This window comes from Dermacentor silvarum, chromosome 3 (genome assembly GCF_013339745.2).
Source record: "Dermacentor silvarum isolate Dsil-2018 chromosome 3, BIME_Dsil_1.4, whole genome shotgun sequence".
Classification (NCBI taxonomy): domain Eukaryota; kingdom Metazoa; phylum Arthropoda; class Arachnida; order Ixodida; family Ixodidae; genus Dermacentor; species Dermacentor silvarum.
In genome coordinates this window covers 225,840,223-225,860,880 of record NC_051156.1, presented here as the reverse complement: position 1 = coordinate 225,860,880, position 20,658 = coordinate 225,840,223, and the positions used below count along the sequence as shown (strand labels likewise).

Sequence of the window (20,658 nt, the reverse complement as noted above, 5' to 3'; positions counted from 1 at the left end):
ATACGTGGCATTTTAGTTTAAAATGTGGCGAAACTTTCACGTTCCTGGCTTAATTAGAATTGCTCTAATTAAAACTGAACCCTTGTTTTTTCCTATTTTCATGGGTCATAAGGCGCGCACAATTGGTTTCTCTGATGTTCTCGCTGAACTAAACAAGGCACCTTGTTTATATATGTTCTTTTTTTAAATAAGGGACCCATTATGAGTAATGCGTAGGTAAAGTTCAAAAGGTGTGACTTAATTCCGGCCTTTTCAATAAATTACGTATGCATGTGCTACGGAGCCTTATGTGTGCATTGTATGAGTCGCGCAAAATTGATCACGCTGTCCTGGCATGGATACGAATTCCACCAAGATCAAGCGTAGCAAAATGGGCTGACTGCAATAGCAAATGTGAGTGTGAAGCGTTAAATATGTGTGGGTCAAATACAGATTTTGCAAGAACATTCCTTAGCAAGTATCAGAAAGTGCCACGTGGCGGTTTTCCGCTGCGTTTCCGAGTGTCCTGAGAGAACTCTGCATTACACAAACTTTAGATTGAACAGAAATGGGGGACATCTTAAGTGCAACGTTTCGAGCAATATTTAACGTTTTTAGCTCAATTAGCGACATTAGAAATATTTTTTGTCATTTTTTCTGTTTCCTCATGCATTTAATGACAATCTCCCTGTGTACTCGGTGTACTAGACGAGGCACCTTGTTTATGTTTGGGGACTGTAAGGAAGAGCTAATAAGTGATGGGCTGGCAAAGTTCAGAGAGGGTGCGGTTAATTGTAGCTCTTACAGTTAATCACGTATGCAAGCGCTCCGGGGCGTTATCAGCGTGTCTTACGAGCGGTGCAGAACTTAAATACAAATGCCACCGAGATCAAACTTAGTGAAAATTGAAGGAACGCTACGGTCAATCTCTGTGCGGTGTTGAATGCATGTGGATCAAGTGCAGCCTTTTAAAACAGTTTTGAATCAAGGGTTCAGAAGTGTCCCACAGCCGTTTCCAGCTATGTTTGGCAATGTGCCGAAATACGTTATACCAACTTTACATTTTGCGGGAATAGGGGTCACGTTAAGTGCTTTGTATGGCGAAAAGTTAGCGTCCCTGACCTAGTTAGAAGCGTTGAAAGTAATTAATGAACCCTTGTTTTCTCTCTTTATGATACGTTATGCGAGGTTCGTTGTAGGTTTCCCCAGCGTCCTCGGTGAAGTAATCAAGGCACCTTGTTTATAATTCTTTAAAATTATAAGCAGGTTATAGGTGATGTGTAGGCGAACTTCAACGCATGTAGACTAATTATGAAATTAGCAGTAAATTACGTATGCAAGCGATGCGGGGCGCTGTAGGTGTGTTATACGAACATCGCAGAGTTGATACCACTGCCCTGGTAGAACTGAGAACGCAACCGACATCAAATTTGGCGGGGGAAAAGACAGAAGGAGTACTTTACAGCCATTGGATTGTTCTGGCGAAGTAAAATGTGTGTGAATGAAATACTGCCTTTCTAAAAATTCTTTAGCAAGAGCTCCAAAAAGTTACATGTGACTAATGTTTCAAACTGGCGAGTCGTATATGGGCGACATATTAAAGCATGTGATTTAATTACAGGCAACTGAAATTCCTGTAGCAATTGCACTAAAGAAACACCTTCGCTGAAAATTGGGTTGTGATTGTGCTGCATTTTTTTTTTCCGCGGGATCGAATCCCGGCCATGGCGGCCGCATTTCGATGGGGGCGAAATGCGAAAACACCCGTGTACTTAGATTTAGGTGCACGTTAAAGAACCCCAGGTGGTCCAAATTTCCGGAGTCCCCCACTACGGCGTGCCTCATAATCAGAACTGGTTTTGGCACGTAAAACCCCATAATTCAATTCATTTTTTTTTTCGTCCTTCGCACATGCCGCCTGCGCCCATTGACTTGATCCTTGCTTACCTGTGTGCCCAGCATAAAACTGCACAGAATTTTTAACACAGCTATAATTAAATAGGTTACCCGTCAACATCCTGTAAAAACCTTCAGTAACGCAACTTATGGCCACAAATAGCAGGCATGTGGAGCGTTAGTTTGGCGTACTCTAATTATTTCGAGGTGCTCGGGGAATGGCTCAACTTGCTCAACTTGTGCATAGGTTCTATGTTACGCTAACATTATTTTAGAATCGCATACTATACCAACTTTCTTTAGTGATATTTAGCTTGCGTCAAACGTTGAAGCCCTTAAACTGACTTTACATTGAGGGCTGACCACTGACAAAGGCCGATTTTCCATAAGAAGGCCAATCCCTCAGTGGACAAATCTGCCATTTTGGGCGTTGTAGCACGCATGAGCGGTGTTCGCAAATTAAAGTAAAAATGAAGTTAGTTACTTGCACGGCGTTGATAAAAATGATCATTTGTGACTACACTATGCCACTTGTACCTTCACTTTAGTACACAAGGAAAGTACGAAACTGTACTTGATTTCAGAATCGTAAGCGAATGCAGAAACCACACACCTAATGAGATTGCGCGGAATACACAGCCACAGAAATAACTGGATTGTGCTGATGGGACAGCCCCCCTCGACATTCCGTTCTTGTGCCAGCCATTTCGTTTATTAAACTATAGCTTTCGACAGAAAGTTGGTGCATGGCCTAACCAAAACGCTTTTCGATTAAAACATAAGACAGTGCAAGAGCGGACGGTAATAAAGGCCGACGAGAAACAAGACAACAGGCGCAATGAGGGGATTGCCAAAAATGGCGAAAATATTGGTCAGATTGTGTTATAAACATCGTGGTGAAGGCAGATACACGTCGAACAAAGAGCCTCATGTGCTCTTGTTCCCTTCAATCTTCCTGACTGATCCAACCTAGGACCAGCTGTGCCAGCGGTTACAAGTATTGGCAGAAAGTTGGCGTGTACCTAAGAAAAAGCGCTTTTGCGTAATAAAAAGAAAGAAAACTTTGGTCCGTTAGCTCAGTCACATTGCAAAACATTTTACGTGCGCGACTGCTCGGCCCTTTTCAGTGCACACGCATTTGTTTTTTGCCGTTGTTTAATAACTGCACATCGGTGGGAGCTAGCTATAGTTCACACGCGGGTCATCATGACTAATTCAGAGACTCATAACATCGCACCATCCCTGAAAGGAAGTCGACTGTTAACCTCTTTCATAAATTTTGACATGTGCTGCCTGCAGCGAAGTGTTCTACGATGCGAACCCAGTGAAAAGCGAAGATCCAGGACTCGTTCTCGAAGACGGGTAAGTCTATGATAGTTAGCTTGAATATATAACCAGAATATTATTTTTAAGCCTGGCTGCCTAAATATTTACCTTTATCATAATATTTCATTTCTGTTTAGAAAGTCTCCAGACCAAGCGCAGTGTGACCGTTACTAAACATTTTCGTCAAGCTTGTCCAGAAACTTGAAGCACAGAACTTGAAATCAAAATAAGCTACCATATATATATATATATATATATATATATATATATATATATATATATATATATATATATATATATATGGATAATCAGCAGAAATGTGAAATAAATAAAGGATAAATGATGTTTTTAAAACGCTTGAGACGGCCGTCATCCTGGCCAAATTATTGAAATCAAGCATGTTTTTCCACTGTTCCTTTGTTTCAATGAGCTGTTTTATCTTGCGCCTTCATTTCTTAGCGGCTACCATATGGTGTCCGTCAAGTTCAGCATGTCGTCAACTAGCGTCAACGTCCTGATGTTCATCGAAAAACTTCAGGTACGCACATGTAGGTGATATTGTTCTTTACAATTTTGATGCCACCGCTTGGGGCCGTCAATTGCAATGCAATTGAATCGATCAACTCATGGAGAAGCCCAGTATTTATCGATCCCGCTTTCAAGGACGGATGCTTCAAGAAAACTTGGCATATGATGACGATGTGTGACTTTGACATTTACAATGGGCGAGCTCTGATACAGTGTATGAGCCGTAAGAAAAAAAAATAACTCACAGAAAAATAATCGAAGAAATAAATGAATACATGCATAAAAATAGGTCACCGAATGATGAAGGAATACATAAATATACATGTTAAAAAACGAAGATAGGTGAGGGGAAGGGCTCACAGACTTAAGAAAGTTGCGTCGGGTCGTTGCCAAGTCTACAAGCTATTGTGTGCTTCTCCGCACCAGCGCACCCCACTTCACTATTCATATTTCACTACTGCGAGTCTCTGTCTCTTACGACGTCGATACCGCTGCTCTGGTCTCTTGGTTGTAGCTTGCGTAGCTGAATGCCAATGCCATGTATTTAATTGATGATGATGATTTATGGCATCCCCTTTGAAACGGGGCGGTGACAAATAGTCCCCGAGCCTGCTTGATTTAATCAGGTTTGCTATACATGTTTTTTTCGAGCATTTATGTATACATTTCACAAAGTTTCTTTCTGTTTTTTTTAATGCCGTGGGCAGTAAGCGCCCTCTGGTTGACCGGGATAGAGTCCCCCGCAGTGAATGCTCTCATCCTCGGCACCGCAAACTCGGCACGACACCTTATGAGTGTCAGTGGTGGATTCGTAGCGGCTGCGATATATCGAGGTGCGCAGCGCTCCAGCGGGGACCTCGAAAAGCAGTTCGCTTCCGCTACTGTTATCATAAATGCGTTCTGATTGAAATGATTTTCATCATAAATAGTCGGACTGATAGGATAATTTTCAGGAGCTGCATTGTGCGCATTGTTGACTGCTGGGCGAGTTGGTGACCAATCATCTCAACGTGTAAAGCAGCAGATCGACTGAGTTCAAGATTAAGCTTTCGTGTACATTTGTGAAATGTAGGACATCCGTCGTTTCCTGTTTGCCACTGTCTTGTGGTAACATGTGCATTGGTCAAACTCGTCATTGTGTCAACACACAATTCGTATCAGCACACAACACGCGTGGAGCAAACATGTTGACGCGGCTTTGATGGATTAAGGAAGCTTGATCTACTATGGCAAAACAGGGAGGAATTGTAGAGTGTATGAAGGGTACGTCTCAGGTGACCCAGATCCTGGCGTTGGTGGGCGGCTACCTGGGCATATGGCTCGGCCTCTCCATACGCACGTTCGCCATCCTCCTCGTCGACTGGTGCTTCGAGAGGCTCAGGCGCCTGCAGCGATCCAAGTACGCGGCCGCTGAGTGAGTGCTCGCTCAATTTCCCACTGGGGCAGTCCTCTTAGACAGTTGTATAGATCATGATAACTCACTTTGCAAACGCGACACATATCACGCAGTCAAAGACAGACCGGAACACTTACGACGCACGTGAAAAGTGCCCGCTATAGATCACAAGAACATGCTGGAGACTCACAAATGTTGTAAGCACGAAATAAAAAAAAAAAACGAAAAAAAAAAACGGTGAAAACGTGCTTTCTAATAATGACAACTGCTTGTTGCACGGGAGTGAACTTTCAATAACCCCCTAGTTGGCCTCCAGTACGCACTTCTAAGTGTTATGTTTTGAACCATTAACTGACACTCATTGTATAGCTCCGCGCAATCGATCACCTCGCCTCGTATAGCCAAACGGAAATAGTATCGCACGTTGTTTACCGTCCTTTGGTGGCCGATGCGACGTCGCAGGGTGTCGAGCGTGGCCCGCTTCGTGCGGCTGGTCGTGGAGGCCACGTGCCTGGTGCTGTGCGTGCGCAACTCGCTGGCCGACGTCCACCACTACTGGCGCTTCCCGGCCTCCGTTGTCTACAACGAGGACCAGCACGTGCGCTTCCCCGTGCTCACGCTCTGCTTCCCAGACGGGTACGTGTCACTCTCGCTTTTCTTGTTCTTCGCGCGCGAGATATTCGATTCTTCGATGTGGGATAAAATACGAGGTCAGTGCTCGTATCCCGCTGCTGCAGGACACGAGAAGGGGGCCAAAAAAAGGAAGGCAACACATTTACGCGCTAAGAGCACAAATCTCTCTACGGGTTTTTACTATCAGCCACATGACTTTATCATATAGCGTGACCTCATGATCGATGGTCTTTGAGAGGTTCATCGATCGTGAATGTGCAGATCATATGAAAACGCGTATGTTCATGCGAACTTTACCAATCATTTCATCACCGGTCGCACTCGTTGTCCGTGTTGGTCTCTCTTGAGTGCGCGGCATAGGACCGGGAAAAACTCCAGCAGACAGTGCTTCTGGTGCGGATTTCTGCTGTATTTTGTAGAATGTGCTGTCAATGTTCTACATGTAGTATTTGTAGTCACGTGCTTTATTTTCCGCTGCGTGCAAGATTCTTTGTTATTTAGTTTTTTTTTTGTTTTTTTTTTTTTTGGTAATGACTGTACAGATAGTGACTGTTTTTGTAACATGCCTTGTGAATGTGCATTCGCGAGTTGCCGATACAGCGTGGCCTGGCTATAAGCATTGCAAAGCTGAGTTAAGTGATCTTATATTGCTTCAATATATTTTCCTTTCTGCATTCTTTACTTTTTTGTTTGTTTGCTTTCTTTCTTACGTTCCTTAGTCGCTGGAGTTTATTTTCTATTATAGGAATATCCGGTCTTTTGGTGGCCTACCTTCCCAGAATCTCATCATTTAATGAACATCAACAACAACAGCGGCGGGGGTAGCAGTATTCAGTCGTTGCAAATTCAGGTCACATGACTAGTCATGTGTATAGCTCAGGAAGTGGGTTCACTTTTGATTTAACGAAAAGGCTGAATAAAATTTACTTCTTGCGGCACATATATCATTCGTTATTCGAATAGCTACTGTATCACGTTTCATAACTGTTCTGAAAAAGAAAAGGTAAGCAAGATAACCAAGCAGTAGCAAAACCATTAGGCGCATGACATACACCTGACGGAGACGGCACCAAAAGTTTACTTATCATGGCGATTCCGAAATCGCAGTTTTCAAGTGTTTGCAAAATATTTCTGAAAAAAAGTCAGTACTCGCTGTACCGTTCCGTTGTACGGAGAGTACCGCCTTGAGTCATTCGCACAACTACAGTTTTTACGTTCGCCTGCTCACGCTTACCTTCGTGCAGATGGTAGTTTGTCTCTGAGGAATCTAAAAACGTCTCTCTCGCGACTATTCTTCTTCCCTCGTCGCAGCTACAACAAATCCGGGATGCACGTCCACCAGGAGGTCGAAGCTCCTCTCGACATCGGCGGAAACGGGGTAACCACACGACACCTCTGAGCTGCTTCGGTTTACGTCGTTGACTGCCCATCTGGGATGCACGCTAAGTGAAACTTATATAGCAGGACGCTGTTCTTTGCTACGTTCTTTGAAAGAACTCTCGCATAACGCATTATGAAGAACATGAAAGACACACTAATCGAAGCTGCTGATGTTCAAAAGGTGTTCTTGAGGATTATTACGAATCTCCCCTTTGAATCTCACATCAGTGAACTAACTATTCAAGCGACATAAGGTTATTAAAATAAACGACTTCTACAAGTACCGTCTGAGCCTTATGCGCACTTTTGCTCTTAAAAACAACAAACTTTTTTTTTCTAGGTACCAGCCTTGCAAAGAAAAAAAAAAAAAAAAGAAGAGTTGTCTCGCATATAACACGTTTTTGAGATACGTGGTAAGGCCTAGCCCGCGTAAAATCCACGAGCCATGAACATTAAGGTACACTTTGCTTATCTTTATGAGCAAGCATGAGGCAAGGAAAGTCGATATTGTCGATAAAGAATTTCAGATTTTTATACATAAATGATGACAGCCAGCGAAGGGCTTCTTTTACGATCGGAAAAAAACTTTTATGTAGCAACAGATAGCTGTATCGGATGTTTTAATGTTGCTCTACAATTTTCTCATCGACACTTTTCATCTAAATATAATATTTTAGAAGTTGATTAATTGATTAATGCTAATTATCTAATTAGGCGGAATGCGAAAAATAATCTGAATATCTCCAAGCGACGGCAAACAACATTACCTTGGTTCTGTCGAGCTACGTGGTATTTGCATATTTTTAAAGCTTGGCTAAAGTTACGTGGGACACCCTGTATATCTGTAAACATATCGCAGGTTGATATTTTTCTCCTTCTCGTTCTTCTTTCGCCCTTCTACTCTTAGCCTCTCGGAGCACCCCTACGTGTGGGCAGACGTCTCGGCCCTTCCAGCGTCGAAATCGGGGGAGCGGGAGAAAGTAGTGTGCCCGATTACAGATACGGCGTGGACCCCCGCTGTTCGGCCGCGCCTCTCCCTCGATCTTGTGCACTGCGAACGCACGCTGCAACCACTGCCTGTGTAGAGAGGGTAACAAGGCAGCCGACCGCGTCCTCCCGTGGCGGTCATTTCTGCGCGCTGACGCAACGGGCGACTAACGGAAGTCGCCAGACTGCAGCGCCGTCGGCCGGCCTTGGCACACTTTGCGTGCGCCAGCCGACAACGCCGGAAAAATAGGCGCACGCCGAAGAAGGTATATATATAGGCGCACGCACGCACCGTCGCTGGCGAGTCACCGATTGTGGGCGGCATCCCCCTCTCGCTCGACGTCTGCTTCTCCCGTCAGTTATGCGCGCATTTCGTAAGATATGTACAGAGGTTTTATTTTCTTAGTTTTTTTCTTCGAACATCTTTGTGTAGCTTTGAAGCACCGTAGAAAGTAAAGTGGTAAATGGTAGGACGCCGCCACAGATTATTTCGAAATCGAGATAGCGGGCTTGTCCCAGTCGTCACGCCTAACAAGCGGTCGTTTCCGGGTGATCACTGAGCTTTTGAGAAGCCCAGAGCAGGCTGTAGATGTCTGCTTCTTGTGCCAGGACGTGTGTTAAACAAAGGGCAAGCGCTATGGTTGCTTATGGTGAATGTTTCTCACCAGGAGGGTGTTTCTCACCAGGAGGGGACTCCAGTGATCGTTTACATGAAAGATGCTTCTTCTACTTCCCCATCGTTAGTGGGTTGGGAGATGACGCTTCAGGGAATGTAAGAGCATGCGTGTAACTATACAAGAGTGGCAGTTTGGGCAAGTTGGTATTCCAGAGTCCAATGCGTAAAAAGCGCAAACGAGGACGGGACCACAAGAGACACAGACAAGCGCTTCTCTGTGTTTCTTGTCGTCCCGTCTTCGTTCGCGCTTTTAGCGTATTTTGGGGTTAACTAGCCGTTAACCCCAAACTTGCACGTATATGCGTAGCGGACACAGTCCATGTTTTTGCTGTCACTCCAGAAATATTCACGGCAACGAGGAATACGTGGGCATTGCTGTTGGAAACCTATATAGGGGTGAATTTACAAAGCTGCTCGTTCGTAAGTGCCATTGGATGACTGCCTTCGCTAATAACATCCCTACGTCATAATTTTGTGGGATATGTTCTTACGAACAGTTTTAACGTAGGAACCGTTTTTTTTTTCTTTTTTTTTAAGTACCGCCCATCTACAGTACTGTAGATGGCCGGTTCTTAAAAAAACGGTTCGCCTTTTGAGGCAATGTATATTCTGAGAACACGACGCCCACGAGCAATACAAGTGGCGGTGACATTCCATTATGAAGGGGACGCCGACATGACTGACCACACAGAGGAGTCGTCGCAGGTCTAAAGCCAACAGGACCACACTGCCGGCCGCCGCCTGATGGCCTCGCATGCACTGTGATTTTTACTTCGACAGCAGTTAAGAGCTCCAAACGTGGTTTGCTGAGTCTGTCCTTTCCGTTACGTTGACGACGTCGTCAGGCCACATGCTCTTCTGTCTCAGTAATTCACCCTTTCCATATGGGTATGCACCTTTGCCCACCACCACTGTCACTGGAGTTCAAACCTATGCCTTGCGTCTATGTGCAACTAGGAGCTGCTCCCCTGCTCTAATCTTTGAATATATGAAATGTACATTTCGAAAACATCCAGTGAATGACTCGCTTGCGCACGACGACCTCTTCTAGTTACTGTCGAACGCCTCTCAAGTGTCCCGTGGTTGGTGGTGTAAGCAACTTGCTAAATGCAAGTGGGGTTTAAAGTCCACGGATTTCTCATAACATTAATTAAGAGAGATGAAATGCGATGGCATTTGCTGGGTGCTATCAAGCGATAATCTTCCATCACACATTCGCAGTGAAATAATCAATGAACGTGAAATTTTCTTTGAAGCACAATGTGAGACATTTTCTGCGAGAATCACACAAAGATTTCATCCGGATTGTTTTCCTTCTGTGAGTATTTTAGAGTAACGCTAACTTTGATAAGAACCAATGAGATTCAATTGGAGCAGGCTCAAACTGTGAAGAGTCATTGTTTCTCCTATGATTTCGCTGCCTCTTGACAGATCATAACGCTTCGCAGTCTAGCGTTGGCGCCGCTCTCTCTCAGCCTTAGCACGACAAACAGCTTCGCGGTGAATGCTATTACAGGTATACATGTGCGCGCGCGCATCACTTATTATTCGATCATTTCCTTCTCCCTTTTCATTTTCCTTTTCTACCGTCTTTCCCCTCCCCCAGTGTATGGTAGCAAACCCGGTGCAACCTGGTTAAACTCCTTTCCTTTTCTTCTTCTTCTGCTTCTTCTTCTTCTTCTCTCTCTCTCTCTCTCTCTCTCTCTCATACGCGTTCTACCCACCGTTGCCTTTTTCCAACGATGTACTTTTGACGACCGATAGACTTCCAAGCGAGCGGCCTGTTGCTTGGTAGTTTCGGCATCCCGACGCTGTTTCGGACTGGCGCCACCGTCTGCAACAGAGGTCGCCACCTTTTCAGGCATGACCACGCCTTCCTACGAGGGTGGTGCATTCTGTGATGCGAGAGACGCAATCCAGCGAGCGAAGAGGATGATGCCGCGCTGTCAGGTGGCGCTCGCATACCCGCCTCCTTATCATCCCTCCACCTATACGAGTGAAGCTTTCTCTCTCTGCAGTCATACAGGCTTTGCTGCTGGGGTCGGTGCTCGGACAGTAGTGCGACCACTGGATTCTAAACCCCACTTCCGCACTTCTTTGAATGTGAAGCTTTCTTTTTGGAGTCCGGCAGACTTCGATGCTACGGTCACTTGTTGGACAGCGGCGAGGACTAATAAAGAGAGCCTATAAGCATTTGGCGCACTGCAGTTTAATTCGAACGTCTCTTTTCATAGAAACAGGGGAAAGGCGAGAAACATTTGGCATTTGGCAGGACGTAGTCGCCGCTCAGAATTTCGCAAGCGTAATATCACTGACGCCGTTACACATGGCCAGTTTCCTCTAAATCAGTGGTATTCGTAATATGTGGAGCGCCATTTGAAAACGCTTCTATCCGACTGCGATACACTGCGGGACGCAACGCTACTTTCAGGATTTCATTTTGCCGCCACACAACCTGCAACATCTTCGCGACAGTTCCAGACTGCTGGATGTTCCTCCTCGCGGCGCAGCCTCCGTGCATCGACATCACTTGCGTGAAAATCTCGAATAGCTCTCTGTCCCCAGGTAACCAGGTGTCGGATCCTGTCATTAATCCGACTGGCCACTCGCATGGTGATTGTACAAGACGGAGTAGCTGGCAATTGGAGGCTGGTTCAAATGGCAGCGGTGGAGGGTTGGATGAAAAGTCGTGCGCTCTCATGAGACGTGGTTGTCCATAAGTGATATAATTGTTCTATTTATCGCAACTCTTCGGCACCTAAATGCTCTTCTCGGTGTTACTTAGCCAACCATAGACAAACTTCGCCAAGCATATAGCCAACCGTCTTTAAAATTTTATGTCCCAGCGTTCCTGCAGAGGAGCGATCATTATCCATCGAAAAATACGCTCCATATCCTGGCTTTCCTTCATTGTTTCAGAGTGGTGCATGGTTGTCAAGATGGTGATCAAAGCTTTGTGCTAAGTGATCTAGTCTGCAAGAAACCTTCTGTCGGCGCAGAGACGTTTGAAATGAGCATCAAGAACCCCGAAACGACAACTGCATGCAGCAACTGTGCTGTCATATGTGGGAGGGTCACCTTCCAAGATCAATTCAAGGTCGATAAATGGCCGCGCGCTTGTTTACGTGATATTTCAACTGCTTTAGATAACCATCTGGTTTAGTCGAGAACTCTACGTGATTAGGGTGCGCACACGAGTTGTCTTCCGTCTTTGCATATCCAGGACGACCGAATCACGGCCCGAGTGCATGATAGCACGTCGTAACCCTCAGAATTCAACCACCCACTGTTGCCCAATACACATGGAGTACTCCTGCTATATTACTCGCATATCTTGAGGAAGTTCGTGCGCCTTCATATAAAGGGAACTTGAGGAATATGCGCGATTCGCGGAGCGTTGGTCACATCCAGAGAAGTCGTCATGTGTGTTCACGGCCGCCATTACAGAACATAGAAACTCGCACCCGAATCAAACTTCGCGGATAGGATGGGAAACAGTATTGCAGGGAGAAAAACGAATGTCTTTCTAAAATCCAATTTAATCTCGTGCGTAATTCTCTATGGTTTTATCCATTGGGCTGCCCTCATTGCGTTCGCCGCCGACCGTTACTCCACAAGAGTGCCCGCTTAGCAGCGGATTCAGCGCGTGACTCCCTCTTCACGTGTAAGGCAAAGTGTAGCAAATCTCCCTGCCTCTCCTCTCTCTCGCCAGACAAGTCCTGTTTCTATCTCAGGAAACTAGCGCTAAGTGCACGCGCATTTGTATTGTCGCTCGCGTCGAACGACCCTCGATGGGCGACCTCGACGGACGATGAACGGAGGGCTCGCAATAGGCGTTTCTCCATTTCAGAGGCTTGCGATTGCCGCCCGAAGGCAGTCGGAATGCCCCGCAGGCACAATACGCCCACCTCTGTCGTCATCAAGGCGCGCCGCCGCGATTATGTTATACACGACGTGCCCCATTGGCAGACACTTTGTCGCCGCATTCGTGCGCGCCAAGTGAATGATTAGCGCCTTCATTTTCTCTTTTCTCTTTTACCACTCGAAAAATTGCGTTTCGCCCGTCGCGAGAGCGGAAGAGTGCATTCGCTAATCACTGTCGCGCTATTTCACATCGGTGGAGAAACGCGCCCCAGTAGTGTCGTAGCCATGGCATTCTAGCTACTAAGCACGAGGTCGTGGGTTCGATTCTCGGCTGCGGCGGCCAGAGTTTGATGTTGGTGAAATGTAAAAACGCTTGTGTATTAAGATTTGAGTGCAAGTAAAAGAACCCCAAGTGTTCGAAATTAACCCGGGGCCTTCCACTTGCTTCTCTCTCGTCGCCCCAGTGTTGATTTGGGATATAAAGCCCAATCAATCACTCAATCAATCAATCAATCAATCAATCAATCATTGACAGAAAAGATGGACTAGCGAACGCACCATTTATACTGTAAAGTACGTTGCTACGCTCATGGCTTATTTCTAGCGCCGCTGTCAGCTGCATAAGCTGCCGTAATGCAGCTTTTCCCTCTCTATATTTGCCAATCGAGTAAAACTTTGGCATATAGCAGCATATACTTCAAACTTCAAATGTTCGACACACTGGATACGCGCTGCTAATGAAGGGTTTAATGCAGAAGTTACTCCGCGAAAGAACGAAGACGAAGAACTGGCTCGTATACAACCGGAATTTCGACCCCAATAGAAACATCAGCGCACGAAGAAAATCGGCGACTTATCGCTTCCGCCACTGTTACACAATACAAGCGCAACCTCTGCAGAACCTGCATCAGGCTCCGCCAGAACAGTGTTTTGACTGGACCCTGGAATGTGCAGTCATTCCACTATGCAAGCACGCAATTACACGCGAGGTAAAAAGCAAGAAAAGAAAACGTATAAAACAGAAACTTTGCAAAGTGCAATGGTACATGAACAACCCTTAAAAAGTACAAATCCTTCCAAACATAACAAGACATATTACGACATCATCACGGAGTAAATTAGAGCTTGTAGGGAAAAGCAATCAAAACCACTATCAACGGGATGAGAGAAGTGCGTGTATACCGACCGGGCAAGGAAAGAGTAGGAAATCAAGTTTTTTTTCCCCTTTTTATTATTATTTTTTTGTCGAATGGCTTAAGTTCAACACCGAGACCTCAAAGACATTCCGCTTCCAATCCATTGCGGACTGAGAAGCTGGCTTTGTATACGCGTATACGCGAGATTGTACCTGTATCTCAGCTATGCGCACGTAGAAGACATGTGGTGCAGATTAAGAACATCCCGTCATCGCTATAAAAGTAATGTTGAAGATTCCACGTAATGTGGGAATTTTTTGGGCTTCTGCAAAGCGTTTCCAGGCGGATCGACATGTTTATGTAACGCTAGTAAAGGGGAGGGGATCGGCAGGAGCAAGGCGACAACGACAGTGACGGCGATAGCATCGCGGCAATGGCATGGCGTCTGATTTATCGCAGCACTCCGACGAAAAAAACATTAATTATTTGTGCCGCAGAGGACACAACTTAATGATTATGCGATGTTTGTTTCCGCAGTAAACCGCTCACAGGCCTTGCCGAAACGCAAACACCGTATCAAGCAGATACACGATGTGACTAAGATGACTGGTCGAGGGAAGAACGGTGACGACAGGTGTGACGATGGTGGTAAGGCAACGGGCAGAGTTGGCCTGGCGTGCTTGGTAAGGCACTTGCTCCGCCTGAGCATCTCACAGCACGGGCGTGTCACCTGCCACAGTTGTACTGTGTACCCCTGGAGTCACAGTGGCACATACCCATTCCGAAGGATTAGTCAAGGATCGACCCAGTAGCCCGAAACTGAGGTAGCCGGCGTATAAGAAATTTAAGATCGGAGATGCCAATCATAAGGTATTCTATCAAGAGGTATGTGCGCTGTAGAGATACCTACAAGCAGACATTATATGTATACACTTTATGACGTGATATAATTTTTGACTACGCAGAACAGAAAGGCGCTCACTGGCACTTTACATTGTCGGTCTAAATTCTGTGCTATAAAAGTCGGAACATTTAGTGACACATACTCGGATGGTGTAGCACAAATATCAGAACTCAATGGAGGCGTTGAATATTATGCACTATTCCATTACGAGGGGTATGCGCCTTAGAGATACCTCTGAGTCGACATTATAATCCAGGATTTTGTCTTGATTTCTTGTTTCGTTATGCAAAACAGAGTAATCCGACCGACTTAGTCGGTCGGATTAGACCGTACTACCCGGTAGGAAGAAATCCAATGATTGAGGCTGCGACTATGTGTGCGTGTCATTGAGTATTGAAGCCAGTTCCGCTTCCGCAATTCCCGCTTCCGGGGTTTCCGGAATTTTTGCTTGTTGCACGCTCGCACCTCTGCACAGCAGTGACGTCGCTTCCGCTTAAAACCAGAAGCTGGGCTAACTTCCGCTTCACGCCAGAAACTGAGGGGGTTGAGCAAAGGAGGAGTGAGGGAGAGGCACGGAGGAGGAGGGTAGATTGGCGGTACTTAACCTGGTCGGCGAAAACGTGTATGGAGGGGCTTTAGTTATAATTAGCAACAATTGCACGTCGTTGCCAATGCTGCAATATTAGTGAGATCATTGTAGTCTAGAACATGTTGTGTGTGTGTGTGTGTGTGTGTGTGTGTGTGTGTGTGTGTGTGTGTGTGTGTGTGTGTGTGTGTGTGTGTGTGTGTGTGTGTGTGTGTGTGTGTGTGTGTGTGTGTGTGTGTGTGTGTGTGTGTGTGTGTGTGTGTGTGTGGTGTGTGTGTGTGTGTGTGTGTGTGTGTGTGTGTGTGTGTGGTGTGTGTGTGTGTGGTGTGTGTGTGTGTGTGTGTGTGTGTGTGTGTGTGTGTGTGTGTGTGTGTGGTGTGTGTGTGTGTGTGTGTGTGTGTGTGTGTGTGTGTGTGTGTGTGTGTGTGTGTGTGTGTGTGTGTGTGTGTGTGTGTGCGTGCGTGCGTGCGTGCGTGCGTGCGTGCGTGCGTGCGTGGTGCGTGCGTGCGTGCGTGCGTGTGTGGTGTGTGTGTGTGTGGTGTGTGTGTGTGTGTGTGTGTGCGTGGTGCGTGGTGCGTGCGTGCGTGCGTGCGTGCGTGCGTGCGTGCGTGCGTGCGTGCGTGCGTGCGTGCGTGCGTGCGTGCGTGCGTGCGTGCGTGCGTGCGTGCGTGCGTGCGTCCGCCCGCCCGCCCGCCCGCCCGCGACTGTTTTATTTGTTGAATGTCGTGAAACTTCTGTCCGTGCCCGTGGCTATTTTCTTTCTGGAGTGTCCTTCAAACTTTTGTTTGTATACAATATGGACCTTTCATCGTGTATTCATTTTCATTAGTAGCTTTTGAGGACTCACCCTTTTCACGTCTCTTGCCACGTCATAGTTACAAATTATGAACGTCTGTTATTTTATTACGTCTTTCTTTAACAGTCTACTAAAGTTCTTTTTATCCCTAGAAATAGCTGCGTTTTAGAAAAGACGTTAACAGCTGCTCCGTTCTTTGGGCGATCTCGAGGCCGGCGAGCGTAGGCGTAACGCTTAGCAGTATCAAGTGAGATTCATGAAAGCTCACGGAGTCTAAGCAACATCGGCTTCCATTATTCAATATGGGTGTCTCGCACCGTGCAATGACCATCGATTCGTCGTAGCTTAGTGAAAAGCCTCCGTGTGACATGTGTACGACTGGCAGATTTATGTGCTTTGTGGTCAAGTGCACCAGATACTGCAAGCACAATGCTGGCGTCCTTGACAAGGTTGTCCTCTGTCACAAGTCGCGTGATGTTCAGAAGGACCCCACAAGCAGTACCAGCTGATGTATATCGAACTGATTCGATCAAGCGTACATTACCGTTTCTTCATTAAACGTGTACTATATAACCTTAACTAGCGCCCAGGGGAATGGCTTTGAAACGTGACAACTTTGCCAGCATCTAACATTAAGTACCACGTGATCGACTGCATAATAACTGCCTTGCGAGGCGTAAAACGCCTATCAATCGAGGCTCGCGACGCGACCTTGGACCGCTGCCATAGACGCGGACGGGCTGCTGCTGCGAATAGTAACTGGAGGGCCCTGGTAACAACGAACGACACGCACGCACAATGGTGGAACGTTCGCTTTTACCGCAGTGAAGCGAAAGTGGACAGGGCAAACACTTGAGGTTGGCCGTCCCTCGATAGCAGCGGCTTAGTCTCGGACACTGCAGGCGTCCTTCGGCTGTGTGAATGAAATCGCTGACGCAACGAAAGTAAAGAGCGCGCGTGCAATGAAAGGCATAGCACGTAGTACGGACGCACGGCATCGGACCCGGTGTGTAGCACAAAGGGCACCCACAAACACGAGCGGTGTTGCAGCGGCCCCTTGTTGACGTCGTGGTGAATCCAAAGCAAAAAGAAAGTTACTAAGTAGAAAATTAGATTCTGGCGTTTTACGTGCCAAACCCACGATATGATTATGAGGCACGCCGTAGTGGGGAACTCCGGATTAATTTGGCCCCCTGGGGTTCCTTAACGTCACGTCCACTCAATCTACGGTACACGGGCGTTTTCGCATTTTCGCTCCCATCGAAACGCGACCGCCATTCGATCCCGCAACCTCGGGCTTAGCAGCGCAACGCCACCACGGCGGGAAATTAACAAATTCCACAATTGAGCAAATGGTATGTTGAGATAAGTCCACGATGTAAGCACACCGGAAATTCCATTATTAAGACATAGAAAAGCGCCATACTCTAAATAAACGCACTTTTTCTTCACATAAGCAAAACATAATTAACCATATATGTGCGTTACATGACTGCGCGAATAAAGAAAAGGCAAATAAATGGCCTTTTTGATTAATACCTACAAAAGCAAGTGTATTTATTAACTACTCGCATGTTCCCTGAAGCTATCACACACACGCAACACTGTACGAATAAAGGCACAAATTTATTCCCATCTTGGCGCTACGCTAGTCGGCGCTTCACAATTGTAAGTGAGCTTCATTTCTTTAGGTCGGAACATACATAATGGGCAAAATGTGTCACTTGAGGAAATGCGTATTTTAAGACGCTTAGCTATAGCTACTAGAAATTGACCGTTGTGACACGTATGATCACACTTATGGTCCCAGCGAATGAACTCAGATAACAGCGAAAGGAGATGGAATTGACGAGCGCGCCGTCAGCCGTGTCATTCACAAAGAGGTCCGCTGCCAGCTTTACATCAAGAAAAGAGGGCAACTCATAAAAAACAGGATGGTGCATAATCGTGTCGTTAGGTCGAAACACCAACTGAACAAGGCCAAGCACCCCGATCAGCAACTTTGGTCGTTTACAGCCGATATAATCTTTGCGCACGGTCAAGTACTGAACAGAAGAAAGCGGCACTTGAATTTTTTCTAGTCCTCTGGAAATCTCCACTGTTTTGAAAACCAAATTACCATCGTCTGTCACGCAGAGTGGGGATTTTCAGCCGTGGGAATCATGTCCTACCACCGGATTTCTTCCCAGGAGGCATCAGAGTCAATGCTGCTGCATATCTTGAACTCCTGGAGGCAATCATAAAGCCTTGAATTGAACATATCGCTCAGAGACAACCATGTAACATTCAGCAAGGAGGAGGAGAGAGAAAGAGAAGGCAGGGATGTTAACCAGAAATGCGTCTGGTTGGCTACCCTACTCTGGAGGACGGGAAAGAGGGAATAGAAAGACGAGAATGAGAGAGTAGGGGGGGAGGAAGGATGGGGTGAGCTCGCGCACACACGCGGAGGGCCTGAGCAATTCAAAGGCGTTCATATAGCCCAGTCGCCCTCAAGAAAGGCAACAGTGCCTTCACAGCTTTGTGAGCCGACGAGCGATGGGGACGGTCTTCAAGTAGCACCTGCACGAACAACGGCCGATCGTCCAGTCGTCGCAATGCGTTCGATAATGTTTGTCTTTCTGGTTGAAATCGATCGCAGTGACACAATAAATGTTCGATGGTCTCTTCGGTGCCGTAGACGTCGCACGTAGCACTTTCGGTCATTCCAATCAAAGCACAGTACGCCTTCGTGAAAGCCACTTCCAACCACAGCTGGTATAGACGCGATGCCTCACGTCGGTGAATCCCGGGTGGAGGTCGGAGTTGGAGCGAAGGGTTCAGTTCGTGTAGTCTGGTGCGCCTTATATTTGGGGTGTTCCACTCAGTTAAAGATAGCTTGCGTGCCAGGTGACGACGCTGCCTTGCAGCGTCTGTCCTGGAAAGAGGAATGGGAACGCTGTGTTGTTCTTGATGTGACTCTCGGACAGCTTTGTCGGCATGATCGTTTCCACTGATCCTGCAATGGCCAGGGAGCCACTGGAAAATAATTTCGCGGCCTTTCTGTTTGACGTCGTGGTGAAGTTTGACAATTTCGTACGTTAGCGGTTCGTGAGCTCCACGTCGGAGAACTGCCTGCATACTGTGTAAAACCGGTCTCAAGTTGGAGAACACGGCCCATGTACCAGGACTCTCTTCGTCAATAAATTGAAGTGCACTGCGCAGAGCCGTAAGCTCTGCAGCCGTGGACGTCGTGACATGTGACGTCTTGAATCGCATTGTTACTCCTCTCGTCGCTATAAACACGGCACCGCCAGAACTGGTCGAGTAGTTGATCCGTCCGTATAGGCGTGCACGTGAATGCTCTATCTCTCGTACAACAGGAGTAAGCTCAATTGTTTTAATGCCGACGGTGATAGATCTGACTTTTTCTTAAGTCCTGGAATTCTGAGTTGTACTTCAGGACGGCACAAACACCACGGAGGAGACACCGGCCTGGCCGCAGGTGCGTACCCCGATGTAACCGAGGCACGATATGTAATGGCAGTTGTGCTATATGACGTGCGGGGTCTTTCCACGGTGAGCGCGGCGAGGTGGTGGCAAGGAGTCCGGACAATGTGTCTGACATGTGCACGCATTGTCTCGACGGCGATGTGCGTCGTGATTGAATAATCTTGAGCAATGACGATAGTTTCAGCCGTTGATGCACCGTGTGGCATATCCAAGGCATATCCTAAGAGCTTAATTTCCACCACCACGTGACTCCTAACATTAGGCACCCTAATCCCCCGTACATCAATAGGGTGCGTTGTTGAGAGGCAGTCCGCCAAGAAAAATTACAGCAACAGAGATTGCAAACGCTTCTATATCGAGGACGTTGCTCAGGTCAGTAGTAGATTTATCAGATGAGGTTAACTTTCCTGGGTTTTATTAACTATATGCAATATTTGGCTCAAATGTACTGTTTATTTTTAAACGGACAGCAGCTTTTCCTTCACTCAAATGTTTGTTCTCAAATGCCTGCCACGCGCGTAACATGTGTGACCAGCCCACTGTTACAATAAACTGGATTATAGTTCGCACGGACGTTCCCAACCTCTATTTTTTTTTCATTTAAAGATTTTTAGTGACTGCTTTTTCTCTCCCCTATTCTTCCCGCTTTTCATTTCCCCTTACCCCTCCCCCAGTGCAGGGTAGCCAACAAGAATCTTGTCGGGTTAACCTCCCTGCCTTTCCCACCCCGTTTCTCTCTCTCTCTCTAAACTTAAGCGCTGCAGACTCACCATGAGCTACCACACCCTGTGAACTTTTGACACCAACTGCACTTAATTACACATTCTTGAAGTTCTGAATTTAAATACGTAGTTTTTCGGTGAAGGCAATGCAGCCTAGAAGACTTTTCTGTTATATCCTGTAAGCGTCAGCTAAATACCAAACAAGCTGTCAAAGAAAAAAAAAAAGGTACCGGATCAATGACAGTAAGCTTTTACGAAAGAGTCTCCTTTCTAAAGGTGAGTCATCTTCACCGCTCAGCAAGTTTTGACTCAGCGAAATTATTCATTAGTATCTATAACAGGACGCAACATTTTCGGAAC

At 46.5% G+C, this 20,658-nt stretch overlaps 1 protein-coding gene across 1 annotated transcript in view; it reads left to right on the top strand.

Annotated features, from left to right (window-relative positions):
- The window catches only part of LOC119445245 (uncharacterized), a 120,487-nt gene that overhangs the window by 10,063 nt on the left and 89,766 nt on the right, over window positions 1-20,658 (top strand). Inside the window, exons 3-7 of the mRNA XM_037709566.2 lie at window positions 3,175-3,237; window positions 3,661-3,739; window positions 5,004-5,143; window positions 5,588-5,761; window positions 7,070-7,136. Of these exons, the coding sequence (XP_037565494.2) occupies window positions 3,671-3,739; window positions 5,004-5,143; window positions 5,588-5,761; window positions 7,070-7,136 (450 nt within the window). The 5' untranslated portion in view covers window positions 3,175-3,237; window positions 3,661-3,670. The remainder of the gene's footprint in view (window positions 1-3,174; window positions 3,238-3,660; window positions 3,740-5,003; window positions 5,144-5,587; window positions 5,762-7,069; window positions 7,137-20,658) is intronic.